General features: G+C 36.7%; 1 protein-coding gene across 2 annotated transcripts in view; it reads right to left on the bottom strand.

Moving 5' to 3' along the window:
* Nucleotides 1–1,572: 1,572 nt before the first annotated feature.
* The window catches only part of TMBIM4 (transmembrane BAX inhibitor motif containing 4), a 31,681-nt gene continuing 15,701 nt past the window's right edge, over nucleotides 1,573–17,552 (bottom strand). For both annotated transcript variants that reach the window (XM_033221370.1, XM_033221369.1), the window contains 5 exons: nucleotides 16,493–16,598; nucleotides 11,841–11,874; nucleotides 9,841–9,958; nucleotides 2,471–2,516; nucleotides 1,573–1,913 (listed from right to left, as the gene is read on the bottom strand). In XM_033221370.1, coding sequence (XP_033077261.1) covers nucleotides 1,707–1,913; nucleotides 2,471–2,516; nucleotides 9,841–9,958; nucleotides 11,841–11,874; nucleotides 16,493–16,598 — 511 coding nt within the window. In that variant the 3' untranslated portion in view covers nucleotides 1,573–1,706. The remainder of the gene's footprint in view (nucleotides 1,914–2,470; nucleotides 2,517–9,840; nucleotides 9,959–11,840; nucleotides 11,875–16,492; nucleotides 16,599–17,552) is intronic.

The raw sequence follows: 17,552 nt of genomic DNA, 5'->3' as shown, positions 1-17,552 counted from the left end.
CTGGTATCCTCATAAGAAGAAATTTGGGCACAGACAAGTACAGAGGGAAGGCCATTTAAAGACACAAGGAGAAGACGGCCATCTACAAATCAAAGAGAAAAGCCTCAAAGGAAACCAAGCCTTCTAACACCTTGATCTTGGACTTTTAGCCTCCAGAACTGCGGGAAAATAAATTTCTTGTTGAAGCCACCCAAGCTGTAGTACTTTGTTATGGCAGCCTAACAAAATAGTACAGTGACGGAATTTGACAAACTTTCATTGGTTACTGGTACACGGACCTGACACACTGTGTGGACCAACACAAATGAAACCATAAGACAATATTTCCCAAATATTTTTATTTTGAAATAGATATACTCAATGGCTGATGACCCAGTATCTTTGGTGTCCTCTAACCACATTAGCATTGTATAATTTCAAATGAAATCTATACTTTAAAAAACAATGTCAAATTTTGTCATAATATCTGACTTTCAGGCAGACTTTTAATTTTACTACAATTTAAAAAGTCATTAACATTTTAATACAATTTTAATATAATACTGAATAATTCTCTGTGGAATTTATCTTTTATATTTTTTCCTTTTAAATTAGATGAAAATCGCCAAGCAAAAAGAGATTTACAGTTTATAATGGTAAAGACTCTACTACTCTAGAATCAAAGCCAAATCAGTATTACTTAATAATTCAGGGAAAATTTAGATAAAATCACTAGACAAAGGTAAACTGATATTCTTATATACTCATAAAATTACTTTTGGGGCCGGGCGCGGTGGCTCAAGCCTGTAATCCCAGCACTTTGGGAGGCCGAGACGGGCGGATCACGAGGTCAGGAGATCGAGACCATCCTGGCTAACACGGTGAAACCCCGTCTCTACTAAAAAATACAAAAAAAAAAACTAGCCGGGCGAGGTGGCGGGCGCCTGTAGTCCCAGCTACTCGGGAGGCTGAGGCAGGAGAATGGCGTGAACCGGGAGGCGGAGGTTGCAGTGAGCTGAGATCCGGCACAGCACTCCAGCCTGGGCGGCAGAGCGAGACTCCGTCTCAAAAAAAAAAAAAAAAAAAAAAAAAACAAACAAACAAAATTACTTTTGAATTGCAAACAAACAGCTATGCATGGCTAATTTAGGAAGAAAAACTTTTTTATTTTTTGAGACCGAGTCTCACTTTGTCGCCAGGCTGGAGTGCAGTGGCATGATCTTGGCTCAATGCAACCTCCACCTCCGAGGTTCAAGGGATTCTCCGGCCTCAGTCTCTTGAGTAGCTGGGACTACAGGCACGTGCCACCACACCCAGCTAATTTTTGTATTTTTAGTAGAGATGGGGTTTCACCATGTTGGCCAGGATGGTCTTGACCTCTTGACCTCGTGATCCACCTGCCTTGGTCTCACAAAGTGGTGGGATTACAGGCGTGAGCCACTGTGCTCAGCCAGAAAAGCATTTTTAATAGAATTTTTGATAGCTCTTAACTGAGATCCTAAATCAAGGATTTAGAAATGAGGTATCATAAAGAACAGTAAGATTTTAAAGCTCTCAAAATTACATATAATACAAATAAAGATTGTAATAGTATTTAAACATTGTTTCAAACTTTATTACTTAATGAAACAGTTTCTATATACTGCTTCCGATTACTTTTTTAATCCTTTTTTTCTCATTAATTTTTTTTTTGTTGTTGTTCTTCAGTTGAGCTGAGATACTTTTAATTACTTTTTATTAACTGCTTCCAGAAACCGTAACAGGTGCAGGAATAGATTGATGATATCCAAGTAGAGGCTGATGGCAGCTAATACGTACTCTTCAGGTGACAGTTTATGCATCAGTGAGTGTGTGTCATAGATGATGAATCCACAGAAAAGAAGGGCTCCTGCAGCAGCTAAGACCAACTCCATTGTCTCGTTATAAAAAAATAACTATAGGGAAGAGATTAAAGAAATATGTTGATATTTGAGAACAGTATTAACAGGACTTAACTTACTTCCTCTAATGATTTACCGCTACATTACACATTTGACAATGGTGCACAACTTTGAATACAAATGTTAAAAGCAGAAAAAGGCAAGGCAGGTCCAAACTTGCCTCTGTTGGATGGAAGGATGAATGAGGGGATATATTCCATTAAACTAAATTACCTACTTTGAAAAATAGCATTCCAAATGTAAATTATTTAAAAATATATTTCTTTTTTCACAATTAAATGTGCCACTGGAACTTGGCAGTTGTAAGCAAGGGCCTCTTTCTATGTAATTTAATTCATTTATTCATTCATCTTTCTTTCAGTCAATAATAAGGACCAACACAAGACCCTGATTTTCTAAAGGGATAATTCTATGATCATTCTCTATACAAATGTTCTGGATAATTATAACTAAGTGTCCTATCATAAAAGTATCTCTTACAGCTTTTTGAGGTTATTTATATTGACAAAGCCAGAATTATATTTCAAGTTAACCATTATAACATAACTTACCTTCAAGAATCCTGACAGGCACAATATCCACAAAAGAGCAAAGAGCCTATAAAAATGCAATTTTAGTAATTTACAATATTGTTCCTTACAAAAAACTTTGTAAACCCATTCAACACTTTCTGAAAAAAACATATCTATCTGGATTTTTTGCCGAAGAATAACTAAAATGTAAGAATTTGTAAACATACAATGAATATAATGCCCATTTTGGATCTTTTTTTAAAAGAAATTGAAAGCACAGCTACTTATTCAACATTTGTCTTTATGGTATACAAACCTAGTTAACAGTATAATTTGTGAAGTTTTGGAACATAAAATATAGATAAAAGCAGAAATATCATTACAAGTATTTTAATTCAGAGATCTACAAAAAGTTTTAGAAAATATATAAACAAATGAAATATGATTGCACTTTTAAACCAAGTAATAACTTATTCTGTGAACATGTCTGTCTATTGAAGGGTACTTTCCATTTTATTCTTATGTATTATAGAACTTAATTGGTGGACACATCTGACACTGCTATAATTTTATGAGTTACAATTCAATTTATATAGAGAGTATAAAATATATGAGAAAGGACATCTAAGAAGTCAGTCATTTGTTATAAAATATGGGACATATCAGCTGCTTCAGGTCACAGGGAATTACAGAGACCAAATTTATCCTCCTTCCTTAAATAAAATCAGACAAAATATATGGAACAACAGTTCTTGGACACTGGACAGCAAACAGCACAGGACAGGGATTCCTGAGATAAAGGATACAAAGAAAGTGAAGTCTATATTTGCCCCAGCTACAGAGGGTTTCCAGGCCACCGTGTAGGGATAGGAACCCATATAGACACCTGTGGTCTCCTTGAGTTGAGTAGACAAGAATTCAGAGGTCAGGGAAGCCAAGATAGCTAGAATTTGCAGGGCAGAATACCAGAAAGAAGAGAACTATCCACTGAAAGTGAGCACTCTGGTGTATGCACAGGGTTTCCCTAGAGTCTGTAGCTACGTTCTGATTAATACATGCATGTGAGGAGGTAACCAAGGCTGGAGAAAGAACCACCATACAGAAGCAGGGAGAACAGTCCTCATAGTTCACACAGGACTGGGAACAGTTTGCATTCACACCAGCCGGAGTAGAAAGACCTCTTAAGACATGCACTGAGTAGTATGCTGAAGGGTACTGTCTCAGCAGTACCCTTAGGGCCAAATAAGCCCCTAAGCTAAAAGCTGTTCTGGACCTCCCTAACAGAGCCTCAAAAGGTTTACTTTCCAAGGAACTTAACTGCATCCTAGTCCTAGGAAAACAAAGCCAAATATATTTAAAGTTAATACAACAAAATTCAGCACCCAACCATGTAAAATTTATAGTGACCAACATCCAATAAAAAATTATAAAGGCATGTAAAAGAGTGAAGGAAATATGACCTATAACAAGGAGAAGAAACAATTAATAGAAACAAATCCAGAAATGACACAATGATAGAATGAATAGACAATGACATTAAAAAATATACTCCCTCGTTCAAGGAGATCGAGGAAAGAATGATCATGAGGAGGAGAGAAATGGAAGATACTATATTTTTCAAAAGACACAAATTGAACTGAACTTTAACTGATTAAAAATACAATATATGAAATAAAAATACTCTGATTGGAATTCATAGCAGATTAGACATTGAAGAAGATTACTAAATTTGAAAACAGCACTAGAAACTAACCAAAATGAATCACAGAGAGAAAAAGAAAAAACAAAACAAAACAGGAAAACAGTGAATTAGGGGACAACATCAAGAAGTCTAGCATAGATGTAACTGGAATCTCAAGCAAAGGAGAAAGAAGGGGAGACAGATAAATGTTTGAAGAAATAACTGCCAAAAATTTCCCAGATTTGAGCTGGGCACAGTGGTGTGTGCCTGTAATCCCAGCTACACACTTGAGGGATCACTTGAGCCCAGGAGTTCAAATCCAGCCGAGGCAACAGCAAGACCCCATCTCTTAAACAATTTTGTTTTTCCAAATTTGATGAAAACTTTACATTGTCAGATCCAAGAAACAGAAGAAAAGTGGAGGGGGAGGGAACCACACCAAAGAATATTGTAATCAAATTACTGCAAATCAGTGATGAAGAAAAAATGGTAAAAGTAGCTATGTATGTGTGGGGGAAACATATACAGAAGAATAAATATAAGAAAGATGGTAGACTTCTTGTCAGAAACTATATAAGTCAGAGGACAGTGGAATGACATCTTTAAAATACTGAAAGGAAGAAAAAAAAAACCCAAAACCTAGAATCTTATACCCAGCAAAAATAACTTTCAAAAATAAAGACAAAGGTTTTCTTCAGACACAAAAGATGACCAACAGACGATAAGAAATTTTAAAAAGAGGTCTCTCAGTCTAATGATATTAGGTGGAAATTTAGATACATGAAGAGATGAAGAAGAGTAGAAATGGCAAACACATTGGTGAACATAAAAGGACTTCTATTTTTAAAATCCCTTTAAAAGAATATATGTTTTAGTGCAAAAATAATAATATATTATGGCATTTATAACATGTAGAACTAAAAGTTATGGCAACAATGGCACAAAGGTAGGGAAAAGGAGATACAAGTATACATGAAATGGTATATTATTTGAGGATAGAATAATAATTTAAAGTCATATATTATAAAACCTAGAGCAACCTCTAATTAAAAGAACTATAGCTAATAAGCCAATAAAGAAGATAAACACAACCACCTTAATAATCACAATAAATGTAAATGGACTAAATACACTAACCAAAAGCAGAGATGGTCAGATTGGATTTTTAAAAACCAAGATCCAACTATGACTTCTAAAAAAAAACCTTTTAAATACAAAGACACAAATACATTAAAAATAACAGGACAGAAAAAGATATGATGCTAACATGCTAACACAAATTAAGAAGAAAGCTGGGGTTGCTATATTAATAACAAAGTAGACTTTAGGGCAATGATATTACTAGACCTAAAGAAAGTCACTTCATAATGATAAAGGGGTCAGTTCACCAAGAGTGCGTAACAATCCTAAATGTAAATAATATGATGCAAAATTATAGAATTTACGTGAGAAAAAGACCAATCCTTACTTGTCATTGGAAATTTCAATACCCCCTCACATTAATTGATAAAACAAGTAGGCAGAAAACTAGTAAACAAATAGAAGACTTAACATTATTAACCAACTTTACCTAATTGACATTTATCAAATCATCCAACAGCAGCAGCAGCAAAACACACATTCTTGTCTAGTGCACAAAGAACATTTACCAAGATACCATTTAAAAATAATAATAATAAATGCAAAAGTACTGAACTCATACAAAATAAGTTCTCTCACAATAACAGAGTTATTTATTGTAATGCTATTTCGTGAACTGAAGGCATGATGAGAATCTAGTCCTCAGCTGTCTCTCTGAAATGGCCCTAAAATTTCTCAAGATACATCTGGCATACCTAAGTGAGAATGAGGTATCATGCTACCTCACAATATAGATCCTTCAGGACTGAAAGGGACTTAGGATTTGCTTTTTCATTCTTAAACCCTAGGGAAACTCCAAAGCTCCTGTACCACGGGGCATGGGGAAGGTGATATTAAGAACTTGAAGCATCCAAGATACTACCCTACTTGCAGGCTAACAAGTTAGCCTGGCACAGTTTCATGGATGCATCAAGCTCCTAGGTCTGAGTTAAAGGACAGTTTACAGTAATAACAGTAGTATCATCATTTTAATGACAGGGCCCAGATGCTAAGAGGGCCACATGACACCTACACACACAGTGGGTTGTGTTACAAGACAGGAGCCTTGAATTTAGGGAAGCAAGTCTTTTTTATAATGGAAAGTAAACATGCTTGCCCTCTGCTCTAGCGAGCACCATCTTCCTAGGCTGTTCACTATTGGAACAAGAAAACCCTTGAAAAGATTGTCTGGAACAAAGGGCAGTGAGCACATCATTCCCAAGATATTCAGAAACACAAGAGACCCATGAAAAATCCTCTCCCATTCTTGTAGGCTTCTACTAAGACATTAGGATAGGGCTGCCAGAGGTCTTTGGACATTAATTTACTGTTATTCACTAACTGGACAAGATCCTACATTTAAGCCTGATCAGACACTACTGACAATGCATATTAAAACAGATCTATTTTCTCCACTACAACATCCAAGTTGAAATCTGACACACTTAGGCTCCCTGGTTAAGCAGCATGCCCCACCCAGCGACCTAAATGTACACACACTAAAAGGGTTATTTAGGGTCACAGGCTCCATTAAGTTTCTGGTAAGAGATTCAGCCTAAGACTTGTCAGTTTATGACAGCATTCTCTGTAGATACTGTAACAGGTAAAGCTTTGAAAGTCATGTCCTACAAATATTCTGCCTAAGTTGTTACTTCATTCTACTTTGACTCACATCTCATTAAATATTTAAACATCAGAGAGAACAAATTTTCTGAGAATATAGATAAGATATGCCATGGATATAGTGCTGATGTTGCTATTCTAACAACTCCATCTAGAGGACTGACGAATCCTACCCTCTTCCCTCTCAACAAGAAGCACAGAATAAAAAATAACTTACAAACAGTGATGTGCCAGTAAACTTACTTTCTAGGAAAGAAAATGGGCCCTGATTTGTAGTGCTTCTTAATTTCTGTGGTGTACATACATCTTTCATGGCCTATTTTAAGCTTCCAGCAGTTTAACAACTGACTTGCAAGATGCCGCTTACAAGCTGGCACAAGGCAAGTCTAGCACACCAATGACCAGTTGCCATAGTTATCACATACAGTTCTGAGATTTAATTCCTTTTGTGGCAGAATTACCACAGGAAAATGATGGTATAAAAACATCACTGCTTTAAGTCAATCTATGAAGCACTGCCACCATTGCTTGATACTACCATACATCCATACATTTAACACATTTCTTCAGTTCCTACTGTGTCCCGTAAACAGGTCAGAAGGAACAGCCTATAAACTTTTCGAAGAATGTGTTTTCACAGAAAATCTTTTCCCTAAGTCTTTATATCCATTTTGGCACTTAGCTTCCACAACCACTTTGGCTTTGAGGCGTCACAGTAAGTAGTGCCATTAAGTTTTACTTAAAATGCAATAAAGTGCTACTCTTAAGTAGCTGAACCTATGGCATACTGACCAAAGTATAATTATTATTAGGATTTTGCTAGAGAGTCATTACATGGCAGTATCCAGTAACTGATAGCAGTAGATGTGATTCAATGGAGAACAGGGCTGTATACAAGAGCAGTAGTGAAGTGTTAAAGTTTTAAATAGGTATACTGTGATCAAGTTTCCATTTTCCTGTCACCCAGCTGCTTGGTGGAAAAGAGGCTGGAAACTGGTAAGACTAGAGAATAGAGAAGCTGGTTGTAGTAATATAGATAAGAGGCAATTTTGAAAGGGTTCTGTTTCTAGTATTAAGCAAACAAGAACTTTTCAGACAAATTACTGCCCCTGTCCCACCCAAAAAAACTACTAAAATGATGCATAAAAGAGAAAACAAAGAATACCTTCTTAAAAACATCAAATAACTGTCAAGGTAGAATGGAATTATCAAGTCAAAATCCAGGTAAAAGTGGAAACCCAAAGAAGTAATCATAGTACTGTAGCTGAATTTGCCCAACTACAAGAAAAGTCATCAATGCACTAAGCAGGGGTAAATTGGGGGGTGGGGGCAGAGAAGAACCATCCCTGGGAAATTGTCACCACAAGCTATCCCTTTGCTGATTTGTAGTCTAACTGAATAACACCTGTGTGGTTGGGAAAACATCATAAGCCATGAATTTAGTTTCAAGTGGACCCAATCCAATAATTTTCCCAGATGCCAGGTGAAAACCCAAATACTGTATGGAAAAATGCACCTTTAACCAAGGCCTCAAAGAAATTCAACAAATAATTTTTCAAGGACAATTACATAGTCAAAAATAACTGAACACACAAAGAAAATATCATAAGAATTATCAGAAAACAGCAGACACAGACAGATGCACTTCAGATATATCTGGTCTCAGATCTATATATGATAATTGTAGTATCATTTTTTTTTTTGAGACAGAGTCTTGTTCTGTCGCCCGGGCTGGAGTGCAGTGGCCGGATCTCAGCTCACTGCAAGCTCTGCCTCCCGGGTTCCCGCCATTCTCCTGCCTCAGCCTCCGGAGTAGCTGGGACTACAGGCGCCCGCCACCTCGCCCGGCTAGTTTTTTTTTTTTTTTTTGTATTTTTAGTAGAGACGGGGTTTCACCGTGTTAGCCAGGATGGTCTCGATCTCCTGACCTCGTGATCTGCCCGTCTCGACCTCCCAAAGTGCTGGGATTACAGGCTTGAGCCACCGCGCCCGGCCTGTAATATCATTTTTATCAATCAATGTAAATTTATTATGAAGAGGCTGAAATATAAGGCAGGTTTACCAGAAAAGGATTTAGAGAGATGATACTGGAATGAATGAAAGGGAGGGAACAGTTAGAGACTGGGTTGGGAAGAGGAAGTAGAACAAATCTTTCATGATATATGCCACACAAATACATATGAAACATCCTTTCAAAGAAGAAAAATTAAAAATGTTACCTCTCCCTAAATCAAACTCCACTCCAATAAAACTATTTAAGCAGCTTGTGCAATTGTCAGTGTTGGCTCACCAACTATATTTTATCTCAATAGAGACTTCTGGTGTTCTGGATTACCAGAATAAAAGGGGTGGGGGAGGAAAGAAAGTTTAGCAAGAGCAGACTTTTGTAAATAGTGTTGTAACAGGAAAAAGAAAATGGTTGGGTGACTATGTGCCAACAGGAAGCCACTGTGAGCTTAGAAAAGAGTCTATGCATTCCTACCAGGTGAGGGCAATGCAGTACCATAATCCTCATATAAAAAGGATCATTCCGTATATTTGAGGAAGGATACAGGTTAATCTAGATGGATCAAAAGGTTTTAAAGTTCATGCAGACCCTTTCAATACCTGTACTAATTACAGTGCTTTTTCCACAAAGACGTGGATGGTCTTGGTAACGTTTATGCTAAGACAAAGACCGAATTAATTTCAGTAAATTCCATAATGTTAATAAAGCAAACAAGCTTAAACTCTCTGGAAAGCTGATTTTTTTTTTTTAATTCACTTCCCTTTCACTATAGGAGAGAAGCAAATAAGTCAAAGCAACTTTCCATTTCTGTGTATGTTCTGGGAGTAGGGCCTGGCCCTAGTACTCAAAGAGATGATCTCTTATTACCCTCCATTTTAAAAGACAGTACCCAAAGATAACAGTGTAGCACATTCCTCAAAACCACCTATGATAATTAAAGATATTTATCTACTATATCCAAGAATATATACAACTTACCCAGCTCCAAATTTGCTGAAATCCCTCTTAGATTGTAGAGTATACATAGTCAAACCAAAAAATACTGTAGTAGTCAGTATGAAAGCTTGCAGAATAATATATACATCATAGAAAGTAACTGTAAAATTAAAACACTGATTAACATGCATATAAAAATGCTCAATACAAAACAGCTTTTTCTGGCATTTTACAGAAATGCTTCATTTTCTCATGTACTTTATGCTAATAAAAACAATTAGAAAAGATTTCTTATCCATCCTTGACTACAAGGTACAGTGAAACCACACCCATAATGCAATTAACAGTCTCCAAAAAATTCATTCACACAAAATTGGAAGTCACATGGTTACCAAGTTAATGAAATGACTGGAGAGCTATTATGCCTGTAGCCAGTTTGGAGTTTTAGGGGTATGGCAGAGTGATTCTCACCCATCTCTGTCTCAGTCGCAGTTTACCACCATCTGTGGTGATTGTCCATTATGGTTTAAGTATCAATAGGGATGATTCTGGGTCTCCTGCCTGGCTGGGAATTCCTGGACAGTAGCAGCAATTCCAGCAATCATCTGGTTACTTATACTTGGTTTATCAGCCCAAATCAAGGAAACTGGGAAAGAAAAATACTGGGGCTGGCTAGGGTTGCTTACCATTCACTTACCCTGTAGAGGACAGAAACCAACCACTAACTGCATATCCAAATGTGTATTATCTTGGAGTACATTATTTTGGGGTTTACTGAATATATGCCAAATTCCTTTCTGTAATTTTAGAATAACCATCCAGTCAATTATGGCTATTGTAATAAAGCTCCTTAACATTTTAATAAATTGCAGTTATAACCTATTAGAGGTTAACTGCTTTGAACCCAAAGCCATTTAAGTAATTTTTAATTTTCAGAGAGTAATTACTCATGTTCTTTCCATCCTTAAATGCTACACGATTGGAATTTCTCTGTTTATGCCGTTACAGGATTAGGAAGGTGAACATGGAAAAGAAAGACATGAAATCCATTTTGCTTCTTGTCAGTAACTTAAGTATATGATTGGGTTGAAAAGATACTGCAATTACTGAGGAAAATAATGTTCTCAGATTACCTCATCTATGTTTTTCTACCTCCAGTTCCAATAATCCTGAAATGAATCGCTCTCCTACATTCTTTATACATAATAGGGGCTGGAGAAGGGAGAGATGGATTTGAATACTTTCTTTCTATGTTAAGAAGCTTCAATCCTATTTATTATTACTATTTATATAGATTCTTTTAACGAGATTACAGAAACATATAGATTAAACAAAACTGGCATAGAAAGGTTAAAAAACTAATGACAAAATAGGAAGAGTTAAATACATTAACTACAAGGATAAACAACTTGCTGTTATGGAGAGTAATAATTAACTCTGACCTTTTTGGTACTCAAGGTTAACCATTTTGAGACAATCAGAATTTCTACTCTTAATTTATTGAAATTTTTTCCTTGAGGCATTATATAGGGTACATCAAGTAATTATAACAGACACAGCCTTCAAACACATATTTAACATGAAATACAGAGCAGAAATTACCACTGTTTCTTATAGTGCCACTTGATAAAATATGAGGATACAATGTTAAAGCACAGTTCGGCACAGGCCAGTTAAAGGAGTTAAGCTCATATATATGATCAAAGTATGTGGCTCAAAACACATGTTCTCAGTTACTTGAGGATACCTTTAAATTACGGAAAAAATTAGCTATAGTTGTCTTATTTTTCTAAATGGGTAAACAAATGAAATACTGTTCTCCATTCCTTTTATTTTTCTTTTCCACTTCTTCTAAGCTCAGCTGAAATATGTAAAGGATAAATATCTGACTTTTGCTTATACTTTAGGAATTCTTCATCCTACACTGTATTTCTGAAATACGATATTCCATGTTAAACTTTAGCCCCAAATAACTTTTTACCTGAAAGATTTATCTACACTAAAAAGTTATTATAACATACAGAAATGCAATTACAGCTTACCAACAACTGCCACAGTCAGAGCTTCCAACAGCGTCTAATGAAAAGAAATTTAAATTAATGACAGTAAAAGGTATACTATCTCATGTACATTTTCTAATTTCTGGCAGCTTAATGTGATCCCATATGAATGATCTCATTTTAGCTTCAAAGCAGCCCTGTGAAGTATACGGGACAGTTAGTAAATTCACCATAATGAAAATGAGGCCTTAATATATTGAGTGAGAACATTTACATTCTTTTTTTTTTTTTTTTTTTTTGAGACGGAGTCTCGCTCTAGCCCGGGCTGGAGTGCAGTGGCCGGATCTCAGCTCACTGCAAGCTCCGCCTCCGGGGTTTACGCCATTCTCCTGCCTCAGCCTCCGGAGTAGCTGGGACTACAGGCGCCCGCCACCTCGCCCGGCTAGTTTTTTGTATTTTTTAGTAGAGACGGGGTTTCACCGTGTTAGCCAGGATGGTCTCGATCTCCTGACCTCGTGATCCGCCCGTCTCGGCCTCCCAAAGTGCTGGGATTACGCCCGGCCGAGAACATTTACATTCTAATTGTGATACTATGACTCTTTACGCTCTAACTGCATATTTGTAAAAGGAAGACTGTAAATATAGAACATTCTATTTTTCTTACTGTGTAATATAAATAAAAATACAATTGCAAATTATGTGCACATTTATAAAAACCTCAATACCTCACACAAACATAGGAAGAATAAAATATTTAGGTAGTACTTTGGTGTGGGAGTCTTGAAAGTGTGTCCCAATATTCATTCTTTCTTCCTTAATAACAGAATTTTTACCTGGACACATGGCTGTTCAGATTAAACGGCATTTTTTCAGTCTCCTTTGCAGCTAGGTCTGACTACATAAGGATACTCTAGCCAATTTAATGTGACTAAGATAGGTATACAACTTCTGGATTGTGCTCTAAAAACAAAGAAAGACTTGCTCTCCCCTTCCTCTTCTCATTTGCTTGTATTAATAACTGGATACTTTGTGGCTATAGGAGTGATCTATCTTATACCATGTGATCTGTCTTATACGACTCTAGGAATGCCTGGACCGTAGCAGAAGCGTGGGCCCTTGTCACCTTCACTAAATTGTCATTCAAACTTTTACATGAAGAGAAATAAACTATCTTGTTTAAGCCATTGTTATTTTGTCACTGTTTAAGCCATGTCAGAAGTAGCTGAACTAATATCCTAAATACAAGACTTGGGGATTCCGAGCCTTGTCCTCTAGCCTCTGTTTTCCTTTAATTACAGTATCTTTATTTTGTCTTATATCCTTACTCTAGATAGATTTTATCAACCATCTGATAGACCATATTACAAAGGCAAAGCTAGAAATAAAGGCAGTGGCTATATAATCATACTCCTGGTAGAAGCATCCACCCTACCTGATATCAAGAAACTATCAGCACCCGAGCAAAAATGGTATTAGAAATTGTACATAGACGTGGAGGCAAGGGAACTGCTGTTATGTTTTAATGCTTTTAGTAGTGCCAGCAAAATAGTAGCAAAAGATGATAGAAATTTTTTTCTGGGCTGGGCGTGCTGGCTCACACCTGTAATCCCAGTACTGTGGGAGGCCGAGGCAGGTGGATTGCTTGAGTCCAGGAGTCTGAGACCAGCCTGGGTGACACAGCAAAACCTCGTCTCTACTAAAAATACAAAAAAACTTAGCCAAGGATGGTGACATGTGCCTGTAGTCCCAGCTACTTAGGAGGCTGGTAGGTGGGAGGATCGCTTAACCCCAGGAGGCAGAGGTTGCAGTGAGCCAAGTTTGCGTCACTGCACTCCAGCCTGGGTGACAGAGAGAGACCTTGTCTCAAAAAAAAAGAAAAGAAATTTTTTTGGGGGGGGCAACATGATTATACTATATTCTTACTATTTGTGACAAGATTTTAGGAAAGAAATCATCCCATACACATTCAAGTATCTGAAGGAAACAGGATGGTATAAATAGGAGTAAAGATAAGACCTAGGAAAACATGATAATGCCCCTTTAAAACATATACACACATGCTCCTCGAGTTACAATGGGGTTACATGCCAATACACCCCACTGTAAGTTGAAAATATCATTAAGTCAAAAATGTAGCTCAGAGTGTCTTTGGTTAAAGAATCACCAATGCTTAAAGTCTGAAACTTCGTGGTTGCATATTGCTTTGACACCATCATAAAACTGAAAAATCTTAAGTTGAATGATTCTAAGTCAAGGACTATCTGTCTGTCTGTCTGTCTGCCTGCCTGTCTGTCTATCTATCTATGTGCATGCATACACACACACGCACTCCTACTAGGGCAAGATAAGCTTCACCTCCTTTCTTACCTCAGTGGATCAGGACCAAAAAAACCCCTAATGTTAAAGGTCCCTGAGTAATTTGAGGAAATGTATTTTACACACTTATTTGTTAAACCATTTTTAGCTATGGGCATGATGAACAGATTTAACAATCAGTGACTATCCTGCCTATAAGCATTTGGTTGATGCTTTTCTAGTGGGACCTCTCCCTGCTGGGCAAAAGTTGACCCATACCCTCTTCCCACATAGAAATCAGTCTTTCTGAGAGGAGGCTACATGTAGATGTGAAGAGGAATTCTATATGGCCTCTTTTTATATAACTTCCTCTCTCTTGAGACATAGCTGACTAGGCCAGGAGGTGGCTCTGACCCAAGGCCTGGCAACCCATATACTGACTAACAGCCTACAATGTGACCTGTGCCAACAACCAAGTGTACCAATCAGATTCTTTCTCTCTCCTTTCTTCCTCCCTCCCTCCTGCCCCCCCTCTTTCTTTTTAAGACAGGGTCTCACTCTGTCACTGAGGTTGGAGGGCAGTGGTGCAATCTCAGCACACTGCAACCTCCACCTCCTGGTTTAAGTGATCCTCCTGCCTCAGCCTCCCGAGTAGTGGGACTACAAGCACGTGCCATAACATCTGGCTTATTTTTCTATTTTTTGCAGCAACAAGGTCTCACTATGTTGCCTGGGCTGGTCTCGAACTACTGGACTCAAGCAATACGCCTGCCCTGGCTTCCCAAAGTGTGGGGATCACACAGGTGTGAGCCACCACGCCTGGACCAGATTCTTTCTGTCCCAGGAATCTGAACTCAGAGATTAAAGCAATGGCAGTGGGAGCTAAAGTTAAATGACTCTATGGGGGCAAACAATGGGTCATATAAAAATTAAAGACAGGAAAAGGGAAAACAATGTATAAGGACAACTGAGGTCGAGAAGAGATGTTTAATAAAATGAGGGAGAGGAGAACACAAACTCTTGTCACTGAATTTCCTATGATATCATCATTTCTGGAACCTTCCTCCAGTTCTCCAGTTAATCTTCTTGAAGAGGATTTGGGTTAGTGGGTTCTCAAGTTCTTACATCCTTAAACTCCTTGTTACTTGTGATAACTTGAGTTAGGATTGACAATCTTGCAAACAAAAGAGCTTAAGATTTAAAAGAATAATCTTTCCTATTACTGAAACTTTCAAAGTCATCAGCTTTTCTTTATCATTTTAACACAAACTCATCAGAATTCACAAACGTTTTTAAGTTTAAAGCATTTTAATCTAATCAATAGATTTTCCCACTCCTATTTGACTACAAGTATTCTTTGTTTGTTTGAGATGGGGTCTCACTCTGTCACCTAGGCTGGAGTTCAGTCACATGATCTCAGCTCACTGCAGCCTTCACCTCCCCCACCCCATTCAAGTGATCCTCCCACCTCAGTCTCCTGAGTAGCTGGGACTACAGGTGTACACCATAATGCCCAGCTAATTTTTGTATTTTTTTGTAGACATGGGGTCTCACTACATTGTCCAGGCTGGTCTCAGACTCCTGGACTCCAGCAATCTGCCCACCTCAGCCTTCCAGAGTGCTGGGATTACAGGCATGAGCCACTGTGCCCACCCAAGTATTCTTAGTATAAGTTTGGAATGCTTTGAAGTAAATTTTTAGGTTACAATCTAGTCATACTGGATGAGAAGAGGCAAAATAATTTTTTAAATACATAACTTGAGGCTTATCCCCTTATTATGGTCATATTCTAAACTGAATTTTCATAAGTGGTAGTTTGGGTTTTAATTTTCACAAATATCTCAACACACATTGACTTAAAGTTGGGTTCTCCCAACTCTACTTTTGAAAGAAGTTACTAATGCACATCATTTGAGCAAAATGGTTCCTTAAAAGACCAGAGTGGTAAGATAATAACACTGAAGAGTTAATAATAAAGAACTTAAATTTTATTAAATTAAAACCACAACATAATTTTTTCCCAAGAAAATAATAGAATATTAGAGGTAGAAGGTATCACAGGGATTTATCTACTTTAATATACTCATTTTACTTATGAAAGTTAGGCACAGAAAGGCTAAATGCCTTGCCAAGTGTCACATAATCAGATAGCAGCAAAGCCAGGTCATCTGATTCCAATTCAGCATTTTTTCCACTACATAGTAATATTAATAGAAAAACCTTTGAAACTAATAAACTGTTAAAGGTTTTAAAAGACTATAAAATTACAAGTAATTTCCTAAAGTACTCTAAAAAAACTCATTAATTTTGTTCTGCCATTGTTATGTATGTATTGTAAATGCATTTATTTAAAACTCAGGAATAATTGTTAAGGGAATAGAGAAAGTCAAAGTACTCACAAATCCAAAAAGTAGGTACAGGTTAAGGGGATACTTATGTCTGTTTAAAGTCAATGCAAAAATCAAACCCAGAGATCCAAGGGCAAACAGCAAAATTAAGGCGGGACTGAAAGACATAATATTAAGTGTTTCAAGTTAAAAAAAATAGCATGAGCAGTATTATCCAATTTAATAAAATGTATCTATTGTATATGTTTATGAAAGTACAGGGGGAAAAAATCTGGAATGATCCACACCAAACTATCAAATTATTTTATATCTGGAAAATATGAGGAGTACAAGGTAGAAAGGAGCCTCAGGACAAAGAAAAGAGCCCAAAATGAATGAGGGAAACTTTTCCTTTTTACCGTATAAACTTCTATAATATTTGAATAATGTTTGCAATTAGTACACTAATATTATACAATAAAGAAATTAAATAATAACTACTTTTTTAGGGTATTTGCCATATGGCTGTAATTTAAATTTAAGAATTATACCTCAAGTAGTAAACTAATAGTTCAAGATTCCCCTTTAGTGGGGAGAAGGGATGACAGAAATTCTCTACTTCTATGAAAATATTCATTAGTTCTCCTTTCCTTTAATATAATGAAACTGTATCATGGAAATAATTATGATTCATCCCTGATTAAAGATTAGGGATGAATCATGCAGAGCTCTTTTGAAAACTTCTTGGTGAAATTATCCTAGTCTTGAGCCAAAAGCAAAATGAATGCACATTTATTTTTCAAATACTGTCTTAGGCTTTGAGCACAGGGAATATAGTCTAATAAAGTTTTTTAAAATTAAGATTTTTTAAAATGGCATGCAGAAAAAATTCTTAATACTATTCCAGGGGATGAGGGTTTAACCCTAAGAAACTGAAGCTAAAAAGTTCAGAGGTAAATACCATGTTGTGGAATATTTTTCTTCATCAAAAAAACTAATCAGGCTTATAAGAGTTAATGAACCTTTTTTACATTTTAACCTCAAAAGTTAATACGCAAAAAAGTGGATTTTGTTTATAATATGCCTTTTTGATCATATGCAATGTCTGAAAATGATTCATTATCATCTCATT

The sequence above is a fragment of the Trachypithecus francoisi genome, unplaced genomic scaffold (assembly GCF_009764315.1).
Source record: "Trachypithecus francoisi isolate TF-2019V2 unplaced genomic scaffold, Tfra_2.0 Lachesis_group11, whole genome shotgun sequence".
In the NCBI taxonomy this organism is placed as follows: Eukaryota; Metazoa; Chordata; class Mammalia; order Primates; family Cercopithecidae; genus Trachypithecus; species Trachypithecus francoisi.
Note: the sequence above shows the minus strand (reverse complement) of the source record. Positions and strands in the feature narration are given on the sequence as shown.